This window comes from Lepidochelys olivacea (assembly GCF_965140295.1).
Source record: "Lepidochelys olivacea isolate rLepOli2 genome assembly, chromosome: 17".
NCBI lineage: Eukaryota > Metazoa > Chordata > Testudines > Cheloniidae > Lepidochelys > Lepidochelys olivacea.
This window is the reverse complement of record NC_140427.1, coordinates 4,448,316-4,468,706: the sequence shown is the minus strand read 5'-3', so window position 1 is coordinate 4,468,706 and position 20,391 is coordinate 4,448,316. Positions and strand designations below refer to the sequence as shown.

General features: G+C 46.3%; 2 protein-coding genes across 3 annotated transcripts; one reads left to right on the top strand and one right to left on the bottom strand.

Moving 5' to 3' along the window:
• Nucleotides 1-539: 539 nt before the first annotated feature.
• Nucleotides 540-7,718, top strand: LIAT1 (ligand of ATE1). 2 transcript variants are annotated; one of them, XM_084651041.1, is made up of 3 exons: nucleotides 540-877; nucleotides 1,831-2,104; nucleotides 5,295-7,718. In XM_084651041.1, exons 2-3 carry the CDS (start codon nucleotides 1,870-1,872, stop codon nucleotides 5,822-5,824), a joined length of 765 nt encoding a protein of 254 aa, XP_084507167.1. In that variant the 5' UTR covers nucleotides 540-877; nucleotides 1,831-1,869; the 3' UTR covers nucleotides 5,825-7,718. The 2 variants fall into 2 exon arrangements, with proteins under 2 accessions (XP_084507167.1, XP_084507168.1); XM_084651042.1 differs by lacking the exon at nucleotides 540-877 and adding an exon at nucleotides 1,026-1,225.
• Nucleotides 7,719-7,862: 144 nt separating this feature from the next.
• RFLNB (refilin B) lies at nucleotides 7,863-14,981 on the bottom strand. Its single transcript, XM_084651043.1, has 3 exons — nucleotides 14,733-14,981; nucleotides 12,431-12,540; nucleotides 7,863-10,829 (listed from the first exon to the last, which is right to left on the bottom strand). The coding sequence occupies exons 1-3, from the start codon at nucleotides 14,919-14,921 to the stop codon at nucleotides 10,499-10,501; spliced, it is 630 nt and encodes a 209-aa protein (XP_084507169.1). The 5' UTR covers nucleotides 14,922-14,981; the 3' UTR covers nucleotides 7,863-10,498.
• Nucleotides 14,982-20,391: the final 5,410 nt, after the last annotated feature.

Genomic DNA, 20,391 nt, shown 5'->3' with positions numbered 1-20,391 from the left:
ACCTTTCCACACTCACAGAGCATAAAATTAAGCCCATGTACAAATCTCTGCAGGATCAGGGCCACCAACAGAGACTCTATTCAGGTTCTTCTACCATACCCATCACCAGAGTCTATGAACTCCTGTTAGCAAGAGGAATTACAGTGTTTGAGCGTCATCCCTATGAAGTACTGACCATAAACTCCCTGAACATTAAATCCCACCAAATGGGAGTAAATCCATCCTCATCATCGTATCCATTCATTATACTCCACACCTGAACATAGCCATTGTATGAACAACATACCCCATATCTCAATGTCTGTACTTTGACCCGTTAACCTTTTACCCCAAATCGGGAAGACTGCAGATTATGTATTCTGTAGGCCACCCCTTCCTAAACCGAATTTCGCACCCCTTGATAATCTGTACCTTATTCCCTGATAACCAGAAACTTCTATGCTTAAACTCTGTCCCGTTTTCTTTCCACTTCAACATCATCTCAACACAATTATTAAACCTGGTTAAAAGGAAAGGGAAGAAAAACCGGCATTCTGCCTTTCAGCCAGGGGAGACTAATTGGAGCAATGTCACGACTGCTCCCATTTACCCTTTGTACAGGAGCATGAGAGTCACGGACACTAGCCAGCAGAGCTCTGGCGAGGGCTAACCAGGGACCCGAGCAAAGGCAGGGCATTACTGGAGAGCCCCTTACGTGCCTTCGGAGCCGCCCCGCGCGCTGCTATCGACCCTGCTGGGGGCCTGCTGGGCTCGGCGCCGCGCCACAGAGAAGGAGGGCAAGCGGCCTGTGACACGAAGCGGTCACAAGCCAGCTCGGACAAGCTCGGTAACAGAGGCCAGGCTCGCCCTGGGCCGTGCAATGGGCTCTGGCGCTGAGGTAGGGCGCGGGTCACACCCGTCAGGGCTGGCGGGGTGGCGGGCCCCGACCCGGGCCCCTGGCGGCTGTGGTGGGCAGGGCGGCAGGCCCGTCGCCTTGGAGACGGAACAGCCCGTTGACGAGCCGCTGCCGCCCTCCCCCGCCTGCAGCGCGGGGTCCGCGCCCGGCTCGGGGCGGGGCCCGGCGCTCGAGGCGGGGGTCGGGGGCGCACGGACTATTTGTTCTCGCGGAGGGCGCGGGCGCTGGCGCTGAGTCGCTGCCATGGAGACGCGTCCGGAGGGGACGGGGGCGGGGGAGCCGGCGGCGCGGTCCGGGCCCTGGGGAGAGGCGGTGGCTCCGGGGGGGAAGGTGAGCTCCGGCACCCCGGCGGGGGGAGCGCTGTGAGGGCAGGACTAGGGGTCTGGGGAGCAGGGGCCAGCAGAGACGGGGGGCTATGGGGGAGTAGGGTCGAGGGCAGGGTCTCTGGGGCTCTCTGGAGAATAGGGGTTGGGGGAGGGACTCTGGGGAGTGGGGGGCTGGGGGCCCTCAGGGGAGCTGAATCCAGGGGGTAGGGCCTGGGGAGAACAGGGGTCTCTGGGGGCAGATGCCTGGGGGGTAGAGGCCAGAGCGACATGGACTGGGGGTAGAGATATAGGAGAGATCACTAGAGAGTAGGATCAAGGAGGCAGGGATTGGGGGGACTGAGGGCTCTGGGGGGTAGGGTCCACAGGGCAGGGACTGAGGACTCTGCAGGGGGGCCTCTGGCATCAGGTCCTGGGGGCTCTGGGGAGTACGATGCAGGAGAACAGACTTGGGGGAAGGGTGATGCAGCAGGAGATGAACTGAGTGGACTAGGTGCGGGGGGGGGAGCTGAGGGGGGTTGTGTGGGCCCTCTGCTAGGAAGATGGTGGACTGTGCAGCAGATGAAAGGGGCACCGAAAGGCCCTTCAACAAGTCTTTCCCCCTATTTGCAGGCTCAGCAGTAGCTCGGTGTGACAGCCAGTGTGTGCCCCATGCAGAAGAGCCAAGGATGCAAAGGGGTGCAGAAATTGCTGCCTGGCAAGAAGAGAGGCAAGGCCAGCAGCAAGAAGCTGGCTAAGGGGTTCCTAACCCCTATGCTGTCCTCATCCCCACCACAGGCCACAGGCAAGAAGAAGCCAAAGAAGAAGAAAAAGAAAGCAGACCAGGATGACAGTAACTCCAGGAGCAGCGGGCATGGCAGCAGCCCCTCCACCTCTGAGGAGACAGGTTAGCAAAGCTGTGTTATAGCAATGGGTGCCAGTGGGCACAGCACCTGAGGGATGGGGGCACAGCCTAAAAGAAGTGGATGGGATGCAGGTGTGCATGGTGGAAAGCAGCTGTCACTTCTCAAAGGCCACACTGCTTCTGGCTACGGCCAGGTTGGCTTTTGCATAACATATTGCTAGCTCCAGTGGGCCCAGTGCTCCAGTGCCTTGGACCATCACTTACACCAGCACAGTGAACGGAACATGCTACCAAATGAGAATGGCAGATTTATGCCCTCTTTGCCCGGTGCACATGACCACACAAAGGGTAAGGTAGTGGAGAATCGAGTCTGTCTCCACTCTGCTGTCCCTGCTGTTTGTGAGGGAAGTGCATTATCACCTTTAGAGGTTATGGGTATAGTTACTGACTGTGCTTACTGATCAGCCAGCATACGTACAGATTGCCTGCTATACCCGTGTGTGTATGTTGGAGGGTATGAGGCTCTGAATCTTGGGGAAAGACCCTACACCCCCATGTTCATCCTTATAATATGATTGTGTGGTATCCAACGCAAAGTTTGTCATGTCGGGTGTCTTCGGAAGGCTTATGATGTACTGAGCATTGTTGTTATAGTAATGTTATAGGTTGTAATTTCATGTATATAGTTATGAGGCTGAAAATGTGTCCTCATGGCTTAAAACAAGCCCAGGCAAAACTCTCCAGGAACAGAGAGGCAGTTCACACCTCATCATGGCATGTAAGGGACAAACCCAGCCTAGCCTCACAGGAACAAAGGACACTGGCCTAGGAAACAACAAACGACCTGTTGGACTCTTGAGTGCGTAACCCCGCTTCCCTTGGTCAGTTTGGGACTACGATGAGGTAATGCTCACCTGACCCTGAAGGGAGGGGGCAAAGCCAAGAGGGAAGAAAGAACATGATAAAAGGGAGACGTTTGCCATGCTCTTCCTCCTCCATCTACAAACATCACCACCAAGCGCTGAAGCACTGATCAAAGTGGAAAGCCTGGCTGAAGAGCAACCAGCCAGCCTGTGCTGAGAAACATCTAAGTTTGTAAGGGCACTGAAAGTGTTAAGATCTGCTTAGAATGCATTCTGCTTTTATTTCATTTGACCAAATCTGACTTCTTGTACTTTAACTTATAATCACTGAAAATCTCTCTTTGTAGTTAATAAATGTGTTTGTTTATTCTACCTGAAAGAGTGCGTTTGGTTTGAAGCATGTCAGAAACTCCCCTTGGGATAACAAGCCTGGTACATATCAATTTCTTTGTTAAATTGATGAACTCATATAAGTTTGCAGAGTCCAGCAGACATAACTGGACACTGCAAGACGGAGATTCCTAGAGTTGTGTCTGGGACCGGAGATATTGGCTAGTGTCATTCAGTTGCACAATCCAAGCAGTTTATGTGCCAGAGGCTGTCCGTGAACAGCCCAGGAGTGGGGGTTCTCACAGCAGAGTAGGGTAACGCTGGCTCCCAGAGTCGAGGATTGGAGTGACCCAGCAGATCATCAGTCCAGATAACACCACTTTTGGTGCATACTTTTTGGAATGGGTAGCTATAAATATAGAAGCACACACAGTCTTGAGCTGAGATTGGCTCTATTTACGTACCTGTTCATAATGTAGAAAACTACTATTATACTGGGATAATTAGACATCCTTTTTCACTACAGTGCAATCATAGGAAAAAAAGAAGAGATTGGTTACTGTAGATCCCAGGAAATAAATCTGGGCTTTTGGTGAGAAGGAATCTTGTGCATTTTAGAACCTCCACCTAGAATTATAGCCTGTTAGTACTTCTTGCTGTAGCCTTTGCTTTTGTTTTTTTAAACAAATGGTTTATTGGAAGGTTTCAGAGTAGCAGCCATGTTAGCCTGTATTTGCAAAAAGAAAAGGAGGACTTGTGGCACCTTAGAGACTAACCAATTTATTTGAGCTCAAATCAATTTGTTAGTCTCTAAGGTGCCACGAGTCCTCCTTTTCTTTTTGGTTTATTGGAAGTACATGTAGCTCCCTCATGTGGACTGTAGGAGGCATAGGACATCTGTCTGAGAGCAGGTAGTTTCACAAAACTGTAGCAAGATTTGAGATAGCTGGATATATTTTAGATTTTCTTTCACAGAGCTGAACTGCAGTTGGTTGAATGTTCAACATTTAATTGATGCAAGTCAAAATCTATCTGACCTCTAACAAACAGTATTTGGCTTGCTGGTACAGCAACAGAGTGGGGGTTAATTTCAAAACTTCTTAACTGGGGAGGTTTTCTTCAATCATGTAAAGAAACAGAACTATTCAGTTCAGTACAATTGTAGAACGCCTGTTAAAATTATGTCAGGCATCTTATTAAAATAACATTACTCACACTATTAAAACATCAGGGATTTTAAAAAAATCTGACTGTTTTGTGAAGTTAAACTTTAGAAGGGAGCAGGATTAATTTATTACAATGACAAAAGTTAGTTAGTATAACCATTGGTGGAAGCTGAGACCTAAATGGAGCAAGACTTTAAAAAATAGCTCCAGCACAGATTGCAAGAGAAATTTTTTTCTCAGTGGTATCATTTCACTAGCTCTTTAACTGGAGAGACAAATTAAAACTGAAATTAATCCTAGTTGTAGCAGGTAACAAACTCTCAATCTGATTTTTTGAGGGAGGATTTATGAAAACTTCCTCTCGTTTAGGACTGTAAACTTTTTGGCACAGGGACCATCTCATTTCCCTGGTTGGCAGAGCATTAAAAGCCTGAGGTGGTGTTCAAATAATGGCCAGAATTTCTCATTTCAATTTCTGCCATTCTTTTAACTCAAATGTTTAACATTCACATTGGAAAAAATACAACACTAAAGTGCACACAACTACTTTACAAAAGCGCAATAGTCATACTGGTCCAATGGACATGATGCTTGTATCAAAGTGTTATGAGTACGTATTCCTAAGTACATTTATATGAGTACAGTTGTTCTATAAATGGCATCAGTCATTGAGCTAAATACATATTTCCCCTCAACAATGAGCTTTTATGTGATAGATATTTTGTTAACAAATCTGGTTTCTTGACAGTGAGTCTGTGCTATGTTTAATTATTTTTTTATCTGTAACTTTCTCATTACCATGTGAACAGTAAAGCCAGAGGTGACAGTGATGCCATATAAGCTCTCTGCTAATAATATTTATCATTGCAACAGATAAACATCACAGCAAAAGCAAGAAGCATCAGACCCTCTCTGCTCAGTTACTTGAAATACTAAGTCTCAGGAACGATCGTGACCCAGCACAAGGTGCTGTAAAGGGGATTCACATTGATGCAGAAATTAATAAGCTTTTATTATCAGCTTCCACTACTTCAGGCTCTACCCAAACAGAGCAGGACATTTCTGATCAGATTAATGAGAGCCTTCGATGGGATGGGATTCTTGAAGATCCTGCTGCTGAGGAAGAAAGACTGCGTATCTATAAACTGAACAGAAGGAAACGCTATAGGTTATATGTCCAGCAACAGCTACCCGCAGAGCCACGTCTGACTCTCAAGCATTTCCCATTACTTCAAAACAAAGATCCATACACAAATAGTGGTCAGACAGCATGTCAAAAGGATCGCTCCAGTCCTTATTTTCAGGAAAATAAAGATGAAGAGGTCATGAATGCTGAGCTAGCTACAAAAGTGTCTGAACTGCAACCAGCAGCATTACCAAATATTTCTCAGGAAGTTGTGTAAACCAGTATTGTTCTCTATTTTATATCTGTATTTAAAACAGTAATGGCAACAAAACCATTACTTTTAAACTTTGTATATACCTTTGTTCACGGCCACGTTGTTAGTGGGATTAATTCCCCCTACTAACAGGGTATTCTGTTTACTTCTGCCAGACCTTTTATAAAACACTACATAGAAAGTGGACAATAAAACAATTATTTTGATGGTTTTATTAAAGGTTCTCTACATCCTACTACTCTGCCCTCAAGTACCCTCTTACTGCTTATATGTTATTCATAAATAGTAGTGTCCTACTGGATTATCTCATTGCTTTTCAAACATGAATGCATTAAGCCTCACAGTACCTCAGTGAAGTGGGCAGGTGTTAGCCCATGTTGCAGATGGGGAAACTGAGGCAGTAAGTAGCTAAGTGATTTGATACTGTGCGTAGAGGGTAAGCGACATGCAGATAGGCTTACCTAAGGTCACATACAGTGCAGAATCAGGATTAAAATCCAGGTCTCAGTGCCTGGTTTGCTCTCTAACTGCTAGACAATACTACTTTCTTCTGTTACAAAAACGTATTGTATTGTTCCGTGAACTTGGAGATTTAAATCAGAAACAAAGTGTACTAAATTGAAAAGTGCCCTTTTCTCAAGTGACAGGATTGTCCTTGTCAGTATCGTGATTGCTGCAGCAACGTGCATCGGTGACAAAAATGAACTAAAAAAAAATTAGTCTTTCACTTAATAGGTTTCCCTGCCCAATCCATCAGCCTCTCAGATGCCCTTGCTTTTCATCACACACAGTAATGTCTTTCATACAAACTCCCTCAGAATACTTTTACAATATTAGAATATTTTAAAATAGCCAAGGGCAGACAAAAGGAGATGTTCTGGGGAAAAAAAGACCAAGCATCTGAAAGGAGAGAGACAAGAAGTTCTCGTAACTTCCCTCCACCTGCTCAGAAATATGTTCCTTTGATTTTAAAACACTTCTTAAACCCTGTTTGTATGCATTGGTCTTTTCTAACAACTATTGTCTTATATGCATAGGACTCCTCTGTTTTCTGTAATATTTTATCACTGAATGATCTTCTAATCCTATTGCCTTTAATTGGCTGCATGCCACTGGCACTTTTGCAATGGCAGGTTGGTTCTTTATAAATATATTCTGTTTCAAGACTAGATTCCAACGTCATTATTTGAAAACCAAGTGCTTTTGCAAAGGGGTGGACAAATGAGCAGCAAAAAAAGTAAACAAAAAACTCTATTAGGAATTAAAGAATTGGTATTTTGTTGCATCAATTCCTACCCTTCTGTTGATATTAAAAATAAAATCCATAAGCCTGGAAATTCAGAAGCATTTAACAAGACAGTAGGCATCCAGACACATAAGTTCTCTGACAAGAACAGCTTGTCACAAATCAAAAAAAAATTTTTAATATATAATAAATTCTAGTAACTTTTTATATACCGTGCCCATCACTGTGGCATCTGAGCACCTGAACTCTCCCCCCCACTTTTAAATCCACAATCAAAAGAGAGTTTTGTCTGTTTAAATACTCAGTTCATTTGAAAACAACAACTGCTTTGTTTGCAGTATGTGCCAAAATACATATCAGAAACCAGAACTAGCTCATTAGGAATAAAATGGTACCAGATGTGAAATACATGCCGTGGAGAGGATTTCCAATGGTCTTAAAAGCACTTCTTCAAGTGTCTTATTAAACTCATGAAGCCATAGCATTTGTATTATATTTTTATAGGGAATTTTATACTTGATATGGCTTATTAGAGAATTTAGCAACAATCAAGTCTGATAAAAGAAACAGAAGATCTAAGATCAGTTGAATATATTAAGTCTTTAGTTCTCAGTGAATCATGTAATAAATGATATCTAACTCTTCCACATAGTACTTACCCACTAATTTCAGTAATAACTCCCAGCCAGCCAGAGTTAACGCAGTAGAGATGAACCAGCCATTTGTGACTCTAGTTTGCATTCAAGACCAAACAACCACCAATAAGGCTTGAATTAAAAAGAGACTTCCCTACAATTATGGTTTTCATATAATTTATTACTAGTTAAATGAGAAAAAGCAAATTGAAACTTTGTTTTTTTGGGGGAGGAATCATGTCACAGAGAGCAGAACATATTGGACCTTGCACAGTGAGAACCAAGGTGTTGCTATATAGTAACCTGAATTTTTTAAAAAGCATCTTCTATCCGTTACCATCTTTTTAAAGAGGAACATCAATAAATCTGTGTTTTTAAAGCATGTGTTGTGTCCTAGACCATAGTGTAAGAGTTATTTCTAATTTAACTTGGAACAGGTCATGGTTACAATTTTAAAATAAAACTTCTCTCCAAAATCTTGTAATGAACTCAGGGGAAAAGTGATAGTGGAGTAAACCAGGCATCCATTCTAGTGCAGTATCGTGTCTCCTACAGTGGCAGGAGGAAAGTACAAACTAGCAATAATGGAATAACCTGTCCAACAGAGAAGTTATGTTTGAAACCCCTACACACAGAGGGTGGCTTATGCCCTGTCGTAAGTGCACTTCTGGCAAACGTTAAGGAATGGTCTTAGTGGGAATGTAATGAGCATTTCTTAAATAGTACAGACTAGATTCAATGCATTGGTACTACGCTATGCTACTCATGTTGGTAGTTCTGGCCCTGATTCACATCCCAGGCAGTTCCAATAGTTTCAGTGGGGTCAAAGGTCTTGTCAGAATTCCAGGACCCATAGTCTCTTATGGGGATGGCTATTTAAACTCAGCATTCCAAGTCTCCCTTGGAAATGTTTTAGCACATCTGGGTTTGTGGGCAGGAAACAAAGAAACTACTGATTCAAGGGAATAAACAGGTACAAAAAAACCCAACAAATCCCCTCTTCCATTACACTTTCAGTCTCTTGAATCATTTCAGCTCACACTAGTACCACATTGCAGAATATACCTCTACACAGGCCATTTGTAACACCTGCCGGATCTATTTTACTGCAGCCCCAATAATAATCTCCAGCTAGAACACATTCTACATTCCTCGCTCTCCACTGATGACATTTTCCCTTGTCCCTATGCCCTGCATAAGTCCCCTTTTGAGAGGTGGTCTTGGGCTGTTGCTCTATAGGGGATGAATTTTGTCCCATGTGAGTTTGGGGAGATATATATAAAAAAAGACAAGAGCCAGCTTCTATGGAACATCCACAATACCGGTACTACACCAACAAAGAGTATAAGCCACATCTTCAAAAGCACCCACTTTCCATGCTGCTCTCCTCTCTTTCAACAAAGAAACAAAAATTCTGGAGATTTAGAAAGCCACATGTTCTGGTTGGTCAAAGTGCATGATAGACAAAGACAATGTTAAGGTGCAGGTTATTCTGAAGTGATTATTCTCACCACCTCTCTCCTGCCCACTCCCCAACCCCCAGTGATCTCCAGTTGAAATGCACTCTGATTTGTTACTGCAGGGCTACTCAGGAAGCTCCGGGTATCGAAGACCTCCCTTGCCCTAGTGGAATCATCAACACCATCAGATCGAAAACTTAGACAGAATAATGATCTTTGTGAAGTCCAACAGGGAAAGCACAGACATAGCTGTGGATCTAGCCAGTTGACAGTTTTGCATTCCCTTTGTTGCAATGCCTTCCTTGGCAAGTCACTCCCACATACCCCTAGGTGATGCTGCTGGATTCCCAGGTTTCTGCTTCCACCTTATGACTTCCACCCTGTGGATTTCCTAACATTTTTCCACTGTTGCAGCTCCCCTTGAGTGAGAAACAGTGCCAGCATTACATAGTGGTTTGAAACTAGCGGATGTCTACACTTGGATTTCCAAAATTAATTACCCCTCAGAGATAATTTTCTGCGTAATAGTCGTTACAGTACAGTGCCTGCAAATTCTAGTATCTGCTGCACTGACAAATAGTTGCACAAGTTTGAGGCTGGGTTAACTAACTGAAAAGTATACAAGATCTTCTGTAAGATTAGGGGAGCCTGAAGAAAGATAACCCAGTTCCTTCTATGCCTACCCAAATGCAATTTAACTCTTGCTCTAATCAAACCTCCTCCTCCCCCCCCTCCCCCCGCCTTAAAGGAACATCTTTAAAAACAGGCATGAATGAGATTAAAAAACATCTGTTTAAATACAAAATTCTGGATTTCCCATCAGCTAGCCTATGCCAAAGGATGTCAGCACTTTCTGCTTTATCAAGGTCCTGTGACCAAAGCTGACATTAATTATGGCTCTCTGTTTACAAGTCGCTGAATTATCTGCTAAATTTTCTGCAGCAAGAGAATTGTCATTGGTTTTACACATCAGCATGAAGAATCTTACATTTTTCCACTGTCCCAGACTCTCCCTTATCTGTGAAAGAGCAATTAACTTTTCCTCTTTGGAAACATTTCCCTTATTTTCACCTTAATACTGCAATGTGGGAGCAGGGAAGGAAATCAGCAGCTCTAAAGGAGGATAAACTGATATCTCGAAAAGCTAAATTCCCATAGAAAATTAAATGCAGGCCATTTTGAATTTATGAGCTAGGACAGAGGTAGCGACAGGTAAGTTTCCCTTAGAGTGACTGGGCAATTAGGGTTTTTTTTTACCCACTTTAGCTAGTGGAGAGTTAGTACAGTACAGTAGAAAGGGACTAGGATGGATCATAGCAAGAGAGGCAGATGTCAGTCAGCAGCCATCCAGGAGGTAATCGTTCCCAGGGTATTCTGCAGACTCCAGCTCTATGCTGGACAAGAACCGCCGCATGGACTTCCTGCAGTTGTAATCCAGAGTGGTGGTGTACACAGTTTTGGTGTGTTTTGGGTAGACAATGGTGGTGCTGGTGAAACGCAGAGGCTTGTTCCGAGGCTCAAAGTGGACCTCGACTTTGTAACTGCGCCAGGTGCAATCAGGGATGCAGACGACCGTTTGGCTGCACGAGGAAACACCTAACCCCACCGGCATATAGACATCATCGATGAAGTGCTTGTCTGAGTCATACTTCACTGAGGAGGTGTACCTGAAACACAGAAGAGAGACCCTAGTGTGAATCTCACTTTGCTCCAGCAGCCAGTGCTCACTGGGAGATGTAGCTAGCCAAAGACACTACGGGAGGCAGGGTGATCTCCTAGCTAGGGCACTGAACTAGAACTCGATGGGTTCCATTCCCAGCTCTGCAATATGACCTCAGGCTAGCCACTTCCTCTCTCCGGGCCTCAGTTTCCTCATCTGTAAAATGGGGCTGACAATCCTGATCTCCTTTGTCACGTGCTTTGAGATCCATGGATGAAAAGTGCCGGATAAACACTAGGATTCCTAGTCCAAAGGCTTTTTTTATTTAAAATATACACATCCTCCCATTGATATCTATTTCCATTTAGGGGAAGAAGAAAACCACCTTCTGTTTGTAGCACACCTGGCGTTTTCATTGTTTGTCCAAGCACAATCTCTAGGCAGGATCTCCTTTTCTATTGGAATTTCCAGAAATGCCATCAGTGTAACCATCTTCTTAGCCTGGTGGGGCCTAGACAACCATTTTCAGACTCTGGCAGCACAGCCAGGCACCTAGATCCATATTTAGACTCCCTGTGGCCTGATTTTCATAATTGTCGACCCCTTGGAGCTTCCATGGAAGCAGATGCTGTTTTCTGTATTCTTATCCATCACGGGTCTTGTGGGAGTTCTTTATCCTTCCACATCCTTGGGGTCATCAGCCAAGGCAAATGCAATTATACCCACTTGTTTCCATGAGAAAACCCACCATGGACTCGACTGGCAGAAAATAATACAACTAGTGTATTGAGCATTTCTGATGTGAAAATTAATATCAGGAATGTCTGGGTTTGTCATATGAGATGGGACTTGAAGACTGTGTGTACCGAAAAAGATTTTCCCCCTCTGCTACACACCAGGCCTGATCCTGCATGGTACCAAGCATCAATTCCAACCTCAGGATTGGGTCCTTTGTCAACACTAGTGACAATTTTTTAAATCCTCTATCAGCATGCTGTTTGAGCGATACAATTGTTCTACTTATGCCTATAGAAAGGGAAACTTTGTTCCTTTTTACTGCAAAATTATGTCCAAAGGAACAATTCACATGCTATGAACTAAGGCAGTGTATTAAGAAAATTCCACATCTCAAAATATTAGTTTTTCCCTCCAGTTCACAGGATTACCTCTTGCTGATAAGTTAGAACCTTCTGCTATAAAACCATCAGCTTAAGAAAGTGGAATTCCTTTCTGCTAATAAAACAACCCTTTAGAAAGCTACTCCCTTTGAAGATCTTTGCTCCTGATTACCTTTCAAGTGATTAAACAGAACCCAAGATTTAGCAGCTGTACAATGAACTAAGAAGCATAATAAAGAGACACGGGAAGCCTTCCCTTGAAAATTCTTCTAGGAGGTGGTTAAAGGAAACAGAACATTCCTTTGCAAAGGGCTGGTTGAAGGCAGAAGTGGAGGAATGTACTGGCTGGGTGGAACTGAGCTTGAACCTCGGGCACAAATTGATAAATGCTATTGCTCCTTTGCACAGTACCTCTGTTAAACCTTTACTGCTTCCTATGCCCCTGAGAAGGGGAAGTTTAAACACTAACTGATTGTAACACTGTATTTACCTTATTTCCTTTGGTGGCAGAGGGTCAAACTCAACTCCTTCGCCAAAGGATAAAGGGCATAACCTCGCAGGGCAGCTGGAGAGCAGAGGGTTGGGGGAGAACACAGCATTCTGCAAAAGTGCAAAGAGAGCGCCTTTAATATAGCAATTCGGTACAATCCCAAGAGGGGATGTTTATTTAGTCACCCCCTAAGTCAAGGACAAGGTTAACATTACCCAAAACAGACATATCTGTAAATGACTGACAGTTCCATGGGCTTCCATGGAGACCCACGGATTTACACAATAGGTTTGCCTGGTACTTCTGGGGCATTCATACAGAGAAGGTCCTTCCCCACCATGAGGGGCTGGAGTCAGTACATCCTCCATGGATAGTATGGTGTCACTGCTTCGGGGATTTATGTTTGGGTTTTTTTTATCATTAATATTTTGAAAAGTGTGTATGAAACCTCTCAGCACTGGATTCATCCATCAATTCTGTACATAAATTGCAACAGAAACCTTCATGGGTTATTAAATTGCATGAACTTCCGAAGAGCCTTCCCAGCTTCCTATTTCCCAAGCTCAGCTGCATCCAGTATGTACTTGCACTTCAAGAAAGGGGGAACTCTTTCTAGCTTGGGGTTTCTCAGGAATGAAATGAAGAAGTCGCACGTCTGGTCCCTTAAGGGACCATATGAACTGTGAGACGGTTTCCCTTCTGCCAAGGCCCCCCAGCTGGGAAGGAGGAGCACGGTCACATGCTGAGGCGAGCACAGCACCTCTAAGCAGGCGAATTCTGCTTTTCTTTAACACAGCTTTGGAAATGCTCCTTTAAGACCCCTGGACGTTACGAGAATCTTATTGTTTGATCTTTGGCATGTCTAAGCTGTTCTCCCTTTTCCCATCTTAACAAATACATCTTTGATCTAGGTAAGCCAGTGAGGTATCCGTTGTCTACAATAAAAGGCCTGATTTTCAGAGGTACTGAGCACCCCAAACTCCAAGGGAAATTAGTGAGATGCGGGTACTCAGCACCTTTGAAAAAAAATCAGCCCCCAGAATTCAGCCCCCAGAGCCCAGGCTGGTATTCTAAGGGCACTATCCTGCTGATGCCACTTTGCGGCTTTCACTCCGGCAAGACCCGAGCGTGTGACAGACCTTTAAAAAGGCCTGGTGGAAAACAACTCCAGACAGTCTGAGTGCAAGAGTGACAGGCCGTATGGAATTCCTGTCACAGGCAGAAAGCTGGGAGGTTTTGTAAATGAATAACTCAGTTTCATGATTCTACGGTTCTGCCACCAGCCACTGTTACTGATGTCTGTACTTCCATCATGCCAAGAGTGTGCTGGGCACTTTGTGGGTACAGCCCCTGCACAGATAAATTAAACAGTAACGCAGCAGCAGTTCTGAGTGAAGGGGAGGGGAAGTCAGGTCAGTTGTTTTCGACCGCTCTCTTGTCCAGGTGCATTCTTCCAGGTGAAAATCTGTACCAGTTCTAACTGTAACGCTGATGCGACTGGGTTTTTAAATGTATGCTCAAGGCTTGGATGGATGCCGTCTTGTGTGATTTGAGACGAAAATCTAAATAAAAACAATCTACAGCCAGCTAAACAACCCAGCCTTTCCTTTACAATTTATTCATGGCAGACACCTGCCCCCTGGCTTAGGGAGACGTTACCAAAAAATGCGCAAACCGTTCTGCGGAGAGGCGCTGACTTGTCAGCAAAGGGATCACGCTTTCCAGCAGCTGCTGCGCCGCCAGCCAGAGGGGAGAGAACTGGCCGAGGGCATCTCTGCACACCACAAGCAGACGAGACACAAGAGGATTTGTGAGCTCGGCTGTGATTCTGTCTACTCTGCCGAGCAGGAGAGCCAAAGAATTGCATCGCTCCGCAGGTAGGACCCGCATCTTTGCGGAGAGGGGACAGGCGGAGGGGGGAAGGGGTGCGCACAGGGATCCCCAGAGCCAGCCACTTTTTGTGCTGCCCCCACCCACGTTCGGTCACACCGGGAGGTGCAGCCACTGCGAAGGGTGAAGCAGGGACGAGCCCTGCTGGGGATGCACGATCATCCGGAAGGGAAACTTCCACAGCCCGAACCTAGCACCCCCAGCACAACCCCGGCGCCCCTCGGCGACCCCCACCAAAGATGCCTGCCCGGGCAGCCCCGAGTCCCGCTGCCCTGTGCACGCAGCCATGCGCCCCCTGGCAGCCCCGGGTCCCTGCGCCGTGCACGTACCCATGCGCCCCCTGGCAGCCACCCCCAACTCAGTGCACGCCCAGCGCCCCGAGCGGCACTGCCCCGGACCGTGCAATACTCACCGGCGGCGCCTGGCCCGCGGCGTCCGGCTCGGGCAGCCCGGGGGCCGCAGCGCGCTCGGGGCCGGCGGCCAGCAGCCAGTGGCTGGGGCTGGGCGGCAGGCCGGAGTCGGGGCTGTCCAGCACCCGCTCGCCGCGCCGCTTCCTGTCCAGCGGCTCGGGCCCCTCGGGCAGCGCCAGCGTCCCCACCATGGCCCGGCCCGGCAGCACTGGCCACGCTCCCGGGCCGCCGGCTCCTGGGCAGCAGGGCCCGCCCCCGGGCGCGGGGATTGGAGCGGGCGGGGCCCGGGAGTCCCACCCCTCCGCCCCGTCCCGCTGTAAGGAGGGGGCCGCCCGGGGCCGGGGCACCAGCCTGGGAAGGGGGCGGGGGACCCTGCCCCTCTGAAATCCCCAGACGCCGCACGCAGCCTCCAGAGCACGCCAGCACTGGGGCAGGGGGGTTCCACCCAGCCCTGAGGTTCTGGTTGTTTCGGTACTACAGCGAGAGCCTGCTTCGTCTCTGCTTTACGTGGCTCCGGTGACAAAATGCCAGTTATTGATGGGGCCCTATTATGGGCTAAACAGCGCTCTCCCTTCCCTAGCGCCTTGCAGGTAAGGTTCTCAGAGCAGGTCACAAACCTACTTTAAGCCTCACACCAGCAGGGAAGTGGCATTACCACCCTTTCACAGGTAGGGAAACAAAGGCACGGACGGCAGAGTCACTTGCCCTAGGTTACCCAGCAGACCAGTGGTCGAGACTCACACGTACTGCTCTGTAGCACCCAGCTCGCCTCTGTCCCACTCCAGCTGAGCTAAGACACCACTCTGGTCTGTGACTCTCAGATTGTTATATGTTATTAAATTTGCAAGGAATTCTGCTTGACTGGACTTTAGGAATAAGGGGTGAAACCCTGGCCCCACCGAAGTCAATGGCAAAGCTCCCAGTGACTTCAACGGAGCCAGAATTTCACCCAGAGCATCTCCACCCACCAGTCACTGGGTCAGTGCTTCTAGAGGGCTGAGCTGAGAGAGACAGCAAATCCGTACAATAGTGGAAGTGGAGATCCTGTGCTGATGCAGCTGCCCATCAGTACCACTCCATGAGTCTGTCCTGGCTTTTGTTATGAAGACGAGTAAGATCTAGTGCTGTTCCTGTCTACACAAGCCAGGCAGCCATCAGGGTCACAGCCTTGCCCGTCCTTCCAGAGCTTGACACTAACCCTTCTGCCTGCCTGAACAAAGGTACTGTTAATCCAGGACGTTATTTATCTGCCTGCGGTCTCCCTCAGAGGAGGAAACAAATGGATTTTCCTACACTGGCCTACTGGGGACCCAAAGGGCTAGTGGCCCCTACTTCACTGTAGTCACATTCCAGCAGCCAGCACTCCCTGCCTCCAACGGTTTCAAATTGGGCCAAATGCAACCTGCATAATTTATGGTGTAAACATCTTCACATCCCCTCATTTAACGCAAATTCACCCCTGTCCAGTCCCACAGTGCATGACTGTACATCCTGCACACCCCAAGAGAGGGCTGAGTCACAGTTTTGAACCCGGGAGTGACACTCTTCCACGTTGTCCCTGTACAAAGTCACTCCCCTGATTTTATCAACTGGAAGTAGGTTTAGTTATTAACGCAAACAGCCGAGCACTCATTTGGCTATATATTTCAGATCTTGTGACTCCAGGGGAGCAGCCTATTTACTGAAACCATGTGCAAGTGTGAAATATAACTGCTGAGGGATTATTTATCTTTGGTGTCACTGCATTTTTTAAACTCAAAGGCAGATCGTAAAACAGAGGCTTGGTACCTAGCTAGGGCACGTGTGTACTGTACTCCAGAGGTGGTCTGAAGACAGGCTGCTGCCCTAGACCCTCCTTCCAGCTTTAAACGGTTTATATTCACCCTGGAGAAAAATCTCAACGACCACAGAAGAAACATGAAAAACGCAGCCACATGGAACATGAAACGGCCCTGCCAAGGTAGTTCAGAGCAGCAAACCCTGAGCTAGATTTACATTTCCCCTGCCCTAGCACACACGGGAGGAGTTCTAAGCAGCCATGGTCAAAGTCAGAGCTTTCTGAGCACCTGATTGTCACTGCTTGGGAGGGAGGGGGAAAATATGGCTGTGCTGTTACTCCATCTAGAATTGCCGGGGAAAAGGTGTGGCTACATAATTCAGTCAGAGCCCAGGGGGTGGGTGGGTGTTTATTTATAAGGAGTCAAGTGGATATGATTTCCTTTAATTTCAGCAACCTCCGAGATCCTCTGGCAATGTCCCTGTGTTTATTCAGAGCAGCCAGCAGTGCGCGTTCCCAGAGCCTAAAACCTGAGCTCCTTATTCAGGCTGCTGTCCTGCAAACTCTTCTGAACATGCTTAACTTTACTCCTGGGAGTAGTCCCACTGAAGTCACACACATGATGTTAGGCACTCGTGTTAAGGGTTTGTGGGATCAAGGCCCAGTAGGGCTTTGCCTGCACACAGAAGTTGCACCAGCACAATGGTGTAGACGCTTCCTACACTGACAGAAGGTTTTTTCTCTCAGTGTAGTTAATTTACCTCTCTGGGAGAAGATAGCTAGGTCGATGGAATCCTTCCATGTACAGCAGGGCGTTAGGTCAACCTAACTATGGAGCTCAGGGTGTGAAAATTTTACAAGCTGAGTGATGCAAGGTCGACCCAAAGTTTTAGGTGTAGGCCAGGCCTTAAAGATGCTATTTAAAAATGATTTAGTTAATCTGGGGCAAACCCCTCTAGGCGCACACTTATATTGTCTTAAATACATTTTGTCTAGCAGCTTAGCCTGCCCTTGTAAATTTACAAGGGCAGGCTACACCACTATAAACCAGGTTTAAACTGATATGAGTGACTCCACACCAAAGTTGCACTAATTCAGTTTAAAGGCACACTTTTTATTAAAGCGATGCAACTTTGTGTATAGGCCATAGTCCTTTCCAAGGCAAACTTCCACTTATGATTTTGCCCCATATAAATAGCACTTGGCTGGTTAATTGAATTTCTGAATGGCCACTGCTACTGAGGCAGAGTTGATGGGGGTGCAGAGGATCAGAGGGAAAGGTCTCCAGATTCCTGTAGTACTAGGAAGGCTAATGGAATGGCTTTTGGAAAATCCTAATTAAATAATCATGCAGCATCATCAGATTTGATGGGGAAGACTCCTCTAGGGGAAAGAAAATCTTTGCTGGCAGCCAAAGCAAACACATTGCTGTACAGTAACACACAATCTAGCCTGATGGGCCCAGCACAAGTGAACCCAAACCCTTCAAAAGAATTCCTTTGCTACCCCCAAATTAAAACCAGAACAGAGCCTTCAGCCAGAGGCGTCTGTGGTTTGCAGCTATGTACTGCTGGGAACTCCGGATACTTATTCCTAAAGGAATTTACATTCCTTTGAAGAAATGCTATTAGGTTGTTTGTCTTCACTGAAAAATGTGGATTTAAAAAAAGTACATTAAAAACCTGAATCAAATCAGCGGAGTCAGAGCAAAAGTGCTGGACAGGTGGTTTGTTGCTTTTGTTTTAAATACACCCAAGGCCGGACATTTTGGTCTCTCTAACACTGGGAAAGCAGATCACCTTTAACTTCCAAATCTGCCATCAAAAACCCTTTATGAAATGAGAGGCCCCGAAAGGCTCAAGGAGCCATGTCCAAGCTAACACGATTATTATTTCGGAGTTGCCACCAAGCTCCTCAGATCAGAGGCCACTCAGCTGATAATGTAGTTAGAGAAATGTAATGGGGGTGCAGTGGGGGGAAGCTAGATTTCCACTATCAAGAAGTCTGAATTTACAACATGCTAAAACTGCCGAAAGATGATGGATTTATTTCATTTAGAACTTTGGTCCATTCAGCAGAGGCCAACACTTCCATAAAGAGCTAAACTGGAGATGAGGCAGGAACACACCAGATCGCTCCTCTCTGTACAGCTGTAGTAAAAGCACCAGTGTCATGGTCCCAAAAGCTTTCACTCCTTGCAGAAAGCCAAAGAGTTCAGTGTCCTGTGTTTATTGCCTTCTCTTTACTGAAGTCCACTAAATCAAATGCTAAACCTGATTTGACAGCCTGGAGCAAGAGTCTCTCATGTTCATATTGCACCTTTTACCCTGAAGAATCCCAAAGCACTTCCACAAGCTGCATTCAGGGACCATTCACCTACCACTGCAATGTGGCAACTGTTAGACAGTGCACAGCAATGTTACGTTCTAACTTAGAACAGACGGTAAAGAACATCAAACCCAACTGATAATGCAAGTTAAAGAACCCTCTCTTATGAAAAGTGTCATGGGAACTTTAATAACTACAAGTCACCAAGTTCTAGGTTTTACCCCTCATCTGAAAGACACAAAAGTGGTATATGGGGTCTGGCTTCAGGACTGATTCAGAGCACGTCTCCTGAATCACTATCCCCTCCTTCATCAAGTGCCTTGGTTGTCTTTGAACGTTTCCCATCCAAGGGCTGACCCAGCCCAGTACTGAGAGCTGATGGGACACAGCACCAAGTTACTGCTCAACTTCAACCAAAGAGGAAGAGGTTTGTGAGACCGTGGGTGCAGTGTGCAATTCCAGTGTGGGTCACAAATGTTCCTGTCACTCCATGTAAGATGGGAGGGAAATTATTTTCAAAAGTGACTAGTGATTTTAGATGCCCATTGTGAGATCCCTTAAAGGAGCCCACACTCTCAGCCCCTCCTGAAAGCCTGGCTGGCCCCTTTAAGGCATCTCAAGGTGGGCACCCAAAATCACTAGTCTTTTGAAAATCTTTGCCAGTGTGTGTAAGTAACAGCTTGTTTGCCCATCTCATTTGCCTCCACTGATGCCTGCATGCATCCATTATACAAGTAATTTATCAGGACCCTTGTTCCACAGGGGACTTTCCACACAGGCCCAGCTTTCTGAGCTTAATCAGTCATCACACAATAGCTACACTGATGTTGGTCCAGAGGAGAAATCAATGAGAGAGAAAACACAACAGGAGCAATCTGAGTTATTTGATAATGATGAAAAAATCATTTCCAAACAATGGGAAATTCCAGGCTTCTCACCCCAGCATGGTCTGTGAAAACATAAGGTGCTTGAATCACACTCAGTTAAACTACAAGGCAGGTGATTTAATATGTGCTCTATAAATGTTTGTTTCACTGGGATGCAGACTAAATTCATGAACATCAACTGCATGTAACTCTGGTTATTAGAAGTCCTGATCAGTTTCCAGCAGTTCCCTCTGCTGCACAGCACAGAATCATTGCTGTGTCGGAGCACCTTTCCAAACACGTTAAACCCTGTGTTGGAGGATGCACTCCTCTTCCACTCTCAGTTGCTGGTAGCAGCTGGGATTCTGGCAGGTGGCTCACTCTTCCCCTTAGCAATTGGATCTAGTTCCTCACGGCACCCAACAGGTTCACTTCTGTTTGCTGCCTAATATGGCCCCTTTTTAACCAACATGAAGAAAGCACTGTGGTCTAGTGACATCTCAGCACGGAGCCAGGAGCCACAAACTCCTCTATGTTATACTGACTCACTGGGTGGTCTTGAACAGGTCACAAGATTTTGGTACCTCTCCTTCCCCCTCTGTAAAATTGACATAACATTCACCTACCTCAAGAGGTGCTTGGGAAGCTCAGTTAACATTTGTGAAGCGCTCTGTACGTGCTAAGCGTTAC